This window comes from Thunnus thynnus, chromosome 11 (genome assembly GCF_963924715.1).
Source record: "Thunnus thynnus chromosome 11, fThuThy2.1, whole genome shotgun sequence".
Classification (NCBI taxonomy): domain Eukaryota; kingdom Metazoa; phylum Chordata; class Actinopteri; order Scombriformes; family Scombridae; genus Thunnus; species Thunnus thynnus.
The window spans coordinates 29,257,534-29,265,779 of record NC_089527.1 but is presented as its reverse complement, the minus strand read 5'-3'; the positions used below and the strand labels follow the sequence as shown (position 1 = coordinate 29,265,779).

Below are 8,246 nucleotides of genomic sequence, written 5' to 3'. Positions count from 1 at the left end.
CACTCCGCGATGTTTAGTTTGAGTTAAGAGCAGCTTTTTGATTTGTGATAGTAAAATATCTCACTGAACAGTCATGTCGAAAGTGATCTCAGCACACAGGCTCCGTAAATGATAATATACGACGAGTTTGTTGATGGGAAACATGGTAATGTTTTGTTTTGGTTTTTTTAAACAATCGTATTTATGTGATGTCAAATCTTAAAGTTAACTTTATTTCAATTTTATATGAACTTAAACTGTCTTTAGGTAACTTACATGATTCTCAGCAAAGCTTTGAAATCTTATTTCTAACATGTTACACCATGCATGTGATTACTACTCAAATGATTTCAACCATTATGAAAACGGAATTATTGTCAAAGAGGACACTAAAAAAGTTACTTTTACTGTCAGCCAGGAAACTTCAGAATGACTATAAGTCTATAAAGGAAGGCAAAGCATTGGCAGTGTTGTAAAAGGTGACTGGAAAAGAACAAAGTGTATCATTAGGCTATATCTTTTATTTCCAAGAACAAGCCCTGATTATAACACAAAACTAAAAAAAGTCCCAGAATGCACATTACAATGAATGATGGATATTTAAAGCCACGAAGAGCAGTTTCATGTGACTTAATAGCAACTTTCACATAATTCTAATGACATGTTTTTGTTGAAAGAAAAATGAGACAATCCCAGTGACAATGTACGCACAATGTCTTTGTTGATAACCACATGGAGGCGCCAAAGGCTGCAAATGCTAAATTCTACACATAGTAGCTTTAAATAGGAGCAGAGTGAGACTTCTTACTTTCCCCCTCTCTGACCGCACATATTCTAGGCGGGGCTTCCTCCAATGCATTTCTCTCTGATAAATGAAAAAATATCAGGACATTACTCAGTCACTCCTCTTCAGCCTTGGAAGGAATCTTTACAGATGAGCAATGAAAGCAAAGCATGAATCAGTGTAAAAGCAAATAAATGTCTATAGTCTACGATCAGTTGTTGAGTACATGGTCAAAACAGGGGACAAAATACTCAAAAGAAAACTTAAATACCTTTATGCACAGATGAACAAACTGGAAAAGAAGCATCAAAAGACTCTTGCATTTCCCAAACTTTAATTTTTCAGTCACAGAGGCAATAATGAAGACAAACTGAACAAAAAATTGAAACCTTTACATATCATGGAAGCACATGCACCTGGAACAATAAAGGCATGATGACAGAAGTGTAGTTTGAGATGTGAGAGGAGACAGATATACGTTGGTTAGACAAAATATTGGGTTCACAAAAATTCAACTATACTGACCAGTTTAAACTTAACCTAGAAGCTTATCAGATGTCTATAAAAAGTGAACCATCAATCATCTTAGTGGAAGTATCATCAGCATCACTCTACCTGTTTCCATTGACTATTCTTAACACAGGTATCTGGCAGGTTTTACTTGACAATCTTTCCTATAGTACACAGGAAGTGATGCATTTAATGCTTTCACAAGCAGCAGCAGCAGCAGCAGCAGCAGGTGTTTAGAACAATCCTAAGAAAACACTGGTCCCACCTCCAAACTGCCCCAATCAAACTGGGATTTAAAGCAGAAACTCTCCAGTCTTTATTTAGCAACCTTTAATTGAGTTTATCAATTTACAGTTATCAGTGTGGTAATTTAAAAAAAATTGCATCTGAAGGGAAGCATGTCTGCTATCCAATAAAGCACAAGTATTACTGAAGATAAAAACTGTTTAAGGTCATTAATGATCTCTGAATTCTTTATAAATGTTTCCATCAACCTCGGTGTTTATGCATTTCATGTTCCTGGTTTGTTTGGAATAAACAGAAGACCAACTGGGTAGTTAACAGAAGCAGTAATAACCATCATGGATGAATAAGAAGGAGGATGTCACCTCACCTGCAGAAAATTCAAGAAAAAAGATGTGCTTAAGGAACCCCGACAGCATTCATTACAACAACATATCTGGTCAAAAAAAGACACACATAGCCATGCATGAGAGTGGACATCCAGAGGCCAGAGAACAGAAGGCACATTCCACTTTGTGCTACCATAGCATGCCTGTCTGAACCCAACACTGCACACAACGCAACACCTTTTAAAGCTCGACACCAGAGCTGAGCCTGTTTAGTCTCTGATTAGTCTCTGCTGCAGCAGCAAGCTTCTTAACATGTGGAAACCTGTAAGAAACGGGTTCGCTATTAAATTCAGGCCCTGAGCCAAAGCACAAGAACTGCCGTTGTAATGTTTAATCCCACACACCTTCTGAGATACGTGAAAATAAGTTAAAATCTACGTATAATAACATCATTTGGAATTTATACACATTAAATGCTAGAAGGGAAATATTATAAAACATAAAAAAGAAGTAGGAACATTTTTTTTAAAACTGTATACACACACACACACACACACACACACACACAGGTAAGTGAATAATGCCAAGGAATAAAAACCTCAAATAAAAGATGCTTCACACGATAGTGTTAATTGGGTATACATACACATTTAGGGTCTAAAGCATACTGTATGATGCAAAAATAAATATCTGTAGAAAACGCAGGCTGATTTGTAACAGCAGTACCAGCTTTACAAACTAAGGCACCAGCAATGGAGGACAACCAAAGAGGCATTTCAAGAAGCACAGTCTTCTTATGCAAACAACTCTGAAATAATCATGAGATCTTTTTTTTTTTTTCCAAGACACATATCAAAACAATTTTTTCAGGTTATTTGACAAACTATTAAAAACATCAAAAAAATCAGTTCTTTAGCAGAGAAACCTTGACGTCTTGAAAGTAGCCTCCAGCCTTGTACTCTAACGGACACAAATGTCTCTGTTATACAATTGTGATCCAAAACGCTTATGATCAATTAGAACACAGAACACATTGAATGGCCTAAAGGCAAAGAGAATTCATTTGTCACAAATTCAATGTACATTCTGCTGAAGATGACGTTGTGCTCAGCTAAACAAAGTGTTAATTAAACCCCGTCAAACAACACTGTGAAAAAAAAAAACTCATAGGGAACACTGGTTGCCTTCAGCGAGAAAAAAAAAAAAAACCCATCTCATAACATCTCTTTCAATCACTTCTTATGATACTCTGATTCAATATGACTGTAAAGAACATATCTATTGAGCTGTATTTAATGAGTTTGCCCTGCAGACTGACGTATATGTTATGGAAGGTTAGGGTGGAAAGATGGGAAACGGTGTTTGTCTTCCTCAATAACAAGACAATTTTTGAGAAATCTCAAGCTTCCTATTAAATTAGAAGACTTAATTGTTCGTTGAAATGCTGTACTTCAATACTTTTAAAAATGTAACCTGCAAAACCTTAAACACTATTGTGGCGTAGTAAATATTGACATCATTTTTAATTATACAGCTGAGGTTGGAACCACTGAGTGGACAAGCATCCGCCTGGCCTAACGCTCCATGAGCACTGTCTCATAGCTCACCTTGACCTGTCGTGAAAAATATTTCTGTTTGGTCCATTTCAGTTATTTCACCAACCAATTGCAGAAGTCCATGTAGGGAAGGCTGTACAATTTGTGTAAAAATCATCAATACCAGTAGCCTTGTTGAAGTAGACATTGCCATTCCAAGGAAGGAAGCTGTTGTCAGAAACCCTGGAAATGAGTTGTGTTTCTATAACGCCAGAGAGCACAACAGATAAATGATCACTAGACTCTGGCACAAACAAATTGGTCTGTGTGTGGTATGTTTGTCCGTGCTGACAGGTAGCTAGTCATCCTATTGTTAAAAATCTAGTTGGCTAGCAAAATGTGTGACAATGCCAAAATAAAGGTTAGTTTTCACCCAGTAATCTATCAAAACCGTCATTGACCATGGCACGTTTCTATCCCAGCATGGTGAACAAGCAGGAGAGACTTCTTCTTCTGACAGCTGTATTACTGTGCATGCTGTTCTTGTCTGAACCCCTTTTATTTCTTTTTGTATTGTATGTACTGATCTTGTTTTTCTATATTACACAGAATGGGCAAACAGCTGGCTTCACCAACAAACCACCTCTCTACAATACAGGGAGGAATCAGTGATTTGTGGAATTTGTGGGAATGAAAAAAAAATGGGATTAGTGGGAACATTTTGCCTGGATCACCCACACTGCCGCTTATATACCTCAGTATTTACAAATGGCTAATGACAATGAGTTTCAGGTGCATTTTACTCACGTCATTGTCATTCCAAACTCAAATACAAAACAAAATCCTCATTTAGTTGAGTTGCATAACTTAATGACATCACATCTTTGCAGTGCGGTTTCTGGCTTTGGGAGAAGTGCTTGTATTTGCAAGTATGATCTGTCATAAATAACAGGGAGTAACACATACACCGACTGAGTAAATCAAAGTGGGTGAGTATAAATCAGTGTTCTGTAGTAATCATGTCTTGTTGACACAAGGATGTAGTGGGAGAGCATGGAATAAGGTCCAAAGCAGTAAAGGGAACTTATGTGCCTGACCAGCATTAAGGAAGACTAGGCATTTCTGTACGAATCACTCTAGTGGAGCGGCAGAGATGCACAGGTTGTTTAAGGCACAGGCAACTTGCACAATCTTATCAAAGGTTGAGAGGTTCGACGTGCGCTCAGAGGCCGTGGTAAAGGGGCTCTCCACAGGACCTGTAAGCATGGCGTACCTCTGCTTCACCATGGAGATCACCCTCTTCACATGCGTCTGCACGCTCACTGTCTCAGAGGAAGCGTTAGTCAGTGGTGAGCTCTCTGAGCTCCCGTACGCTTCTCCTTGGTAGCTGCCAGCGATTTTAAACAGGGCTCCGCGGGCAGCCACAGAATCGGCGATGTCGAGATCTCGACTCGCCAATACGACATCGCCTGGCAGAAGCTTGCACAGAAACCCGCAGCCCTCAGCCAGGCTCTTGTCGCTGACGTTTCCCAGCACACCCCTAGAGACGAAGGTGACAACGCCCTGCGGAGCCACACCAATCAGATATTTTAACACGTTACAACTTGTCCCCACCACCTGTTGTTGCTGCTGGTCGTTGCCCCGGGAAACCGGCTCCTCAAAAGGCACCATGAAACAGTCTATGATGACCGCGCAGTCAGGGTAGGACGAGTGCAGGGCCGCCGGTAGGTTTTTCCGCAGCTCGGCTCTGGAGGGCCAGAAGACGGCTGTGGGCACCAGAGTGGAGGACATGATGTTGACCATCCGATGCACGGTTCTGGTTACCGTGCCGACTTTGACACCAAAGCGGTAGGCCAGGTCTTGGTTGCGGAGGTCCAGACGGAGTCGCATCAGTGTCAGCAGAAGCTGCTGGAACTTGGAGAGCTTCATGTTCTTGATACCATCCATATGAGGTGCCAGGAGCCACATGACTGTCTCTAAAACAAAGTAGTTGGGTAAACCGGTGTAAAACTTCACCTTCTCTGCATCGTTCCTCAAGGAGTTCTCAGAGAGGGACATTTTCTCCACAGACTCCCTGAGAGTCTGGTTCTCCTTCTTCAAGGCTTTCAGGATGTCATCAAAGTTAACCGGTGTATCAGACGTCTGAGCAAACTTTCCTTTCTTGCTGTCACTCACAGATTCATCATCATCATCGTCGTCTTCATCAGTGCTGAGGGAAGAGGAGGCACTTTCCTCCACCACGGCCTCCTGCTCCCTCTCCGCAGGATGTTCAGCCTGACCCCGCTCGCCCACCACCGACCTGCCCTGGCCCTGCAGGAACAACAAGGCGTTGGCCGCCTCCACTCGTGCTTCCTGCTTGTCCAGGATCTCTAAGGCACCCGGCTCCTTCATCTCTGGGGACAAGGGAGCTGTCGTGAACACAGAAGGAACATAATCTGGCGAACGTGGGTTCTTCACCTGTTTACCTGCATGTGGAAAGAGAGGATGTAGTAAACAGGAAGGCAGTGAAAAAAAAACATTGTGAAAAATGGAAATGTCTTTCCATGGCACTTTCACCAATAAAACTCTACCTTAGTCAGTAGAGTAAATGAGGACAAATTGTACTGGGCAAGCAGCCATGTTTTTCCCCACCTAAGCTGGCACATTGTCACACCCAAAAAGAGCAAAGTGAGCGGTTTGATAAGAGCTGAAAGGGTAACTGATTTTTAGGGTTGGCTCAGGATTCAAACCACAGTGCTGCTAAGCCAAAGTATTTTCTTTACTAATAGACAAATTCTTAATGTTATGAATTACTGTAGTCTAACATTTTGTATGACACTTAAATTACAACGTACAAACCTGAGAGAAAAAACTCTGTGATGCATGTTCATGTAATAAATCACTAATAGGTGTTCACAATAACTTTACATCAAGAATAGCATGGAAACTTACAATATTGAAAATATGCAGGCACCAGAGAAACAGATGTAGATATAACACAAATCTCCTTATTTTACAGAGAAGAAAACAGAACTGGCTCAAGTCATAACAAGCTGGTAGGCAAAGTATTTATAATTTGGAAATGTCAACTTGTTAAGGGTAAGCTAATTGAAAGAGTTAATTATTGTCTAATCAAACATAATAGATTAATCGATAGAGAACTAACTATACAGGCCTAGTGGTAGCCCGAAAATAAAAGTGAGGCCAAATATGACACTGTACTCACTAGCGTCACATTTTATCAAACCACAAAAAGTGAAACTAAAGAAAATGCACTTTCAGCCTCTCGGAATTTATCTCTCTGAGGAATTCCAACGACAGAAATGTGATGTGTAAGAAAACAAACTGTGGTACTTTCTGCTGTAGTGTAGTTGTACTGCATTCATACCTGAGATGAAGTGAGTACTACACAGCCGACTGCCGTCGTTGGGCACCCAGCCCTCCCGGTTCACAGCAGCTATCCAGCGCTGCTTCCTCTCGGGGTCCCGGGGGAAACGGTAGAAAGATAAGGTGGTGCCGGGCGTCCTTCTGTTCCTACAGCCTGCCACCACACATGTGTGCACCATAGTAAGGCCACGGAGAAGCGTGGAGGTGTGCGCTACTATTTGTTGGGTGTTTTGACTCCCAAAATGGTGGCCGACACAGCCAGTCGGTGAAAGAAAAAAAACGGTAGCACCGTCATCATCGGTCGTTTGCGTTCAACGATCTAATTGCACCAGCACGGTGTGACGTCACTGACATACGATCTTTCACTCACGCCGCGCTGAAACAAAGCTAATGGTGTGAAATGATAAATAATCAGACCAAATATTGGTAAAACCGCATTAAATGGCATTAGCGTTAGTGGACGTCCGCGATGCCTGTGCTGGATGCTGTTGCTCACTAACTAACTCAGTACAACCAGACAGCGTGCTTGTTGAAAATGTCACCGTGCTACAGCCGCAGCTGTTGCTTAGAAATAAATAATTGGGGAATATAACATCTGGCTTACATTCAGTGCAGATAAGTGATTGTGCTGGTCTTAACAGCAGTATATAGTGTGGTTCTCCTTATCCTCAACAACTGGGCTTTGAAGATAATGGAGGGATGAATGTCACTGTTTTATTTAACATGTTTACCATATGCCCACATTAAAAAGACCAAATCTAACTTAGATTATATGGCCAAAAGTATGTGGACACCAGCTGTCCATAAACTTTTGTGTACTTTTGTTCTGGGGATGTTTTTCATGGTTTAGGCAGGGCCCCTCTTTGTCAATGAAGGGAGTCTACTCAATACTGAACTCCATCATACAGTAGTCAACAAAACAATCTAACCACAAGGTCCATTAAGTAGCTGTTCTGGAGCTTTCCATCATATCATATGATCCTGCTGATGAGATGAGTTTTCCCATGTTGTCATTTTTGCACTATTGCCATGTTTTCAATGCCATTTGCACAGCTCTACTACAAATACTTTCAGATATATACTACCTCATATATAATGCAAGTTTGTACATAAGTTGACATATTAGTGTGTTTTTACTGTATTATATTACTATATATTTTCATTATATTGTGGCTTACTACGTGTAGATACTGTGCTGAGCTGTGGCAGGAATCACCTGCAACTTCAAACTCTTGAAAGAATTTTGAACACATTTGACAGCCAGCGTCCCCCCGGTCATTGCAAGACTTTTATTACACGCGAGCGATGGTGGAAATCTGGGACTACTGAGTGACATCAGGTTCTACTGTTTTGGCTTTAATTTTATATGCTGTATACTAGAGTTCAGATCACACAATATCAGCAATATCAAAGTTTACTTCTTTTATCCATCATCAGCTTGACATTTTATTGTTATACTTTGTTTTTGCTTTGAATGTAACACAATAAAAACACAATAAA

The 8,246-nt window shown here is 40.8% G+C and overlaps 1 protein-coding gene across 1 annotated transcript; it reads right to left on the bottom strand.

Annotated features, from left to right (window-relative positions):
- Positions 1–1,085: 1,085 nt before the first annotated feature.
- On the bottom strand, positions 1,086–8,055 carry LOC137193120 (uncharacterized). The gene is made up of 2 exons (XM_067604333.1): positions 6,748–8,055; positions 1,086–5,845 (listed from the first exon to the last, which is right to left on the bottom strand). The coding sequence occupies exons 1-2, from the start codon at positions 6,923–6,925 to the stop codon at positions 4,512–4,514; spliced, it is 1,512 nt and encodes a 503-aa protein (XP_067460434.1). The 5' UTR covers positions 6,926–8,055; the 3' UTR covers positions 1,086–4,511.
- Positions 8,056–8,246: the final 191 nt, after the last annotated feature.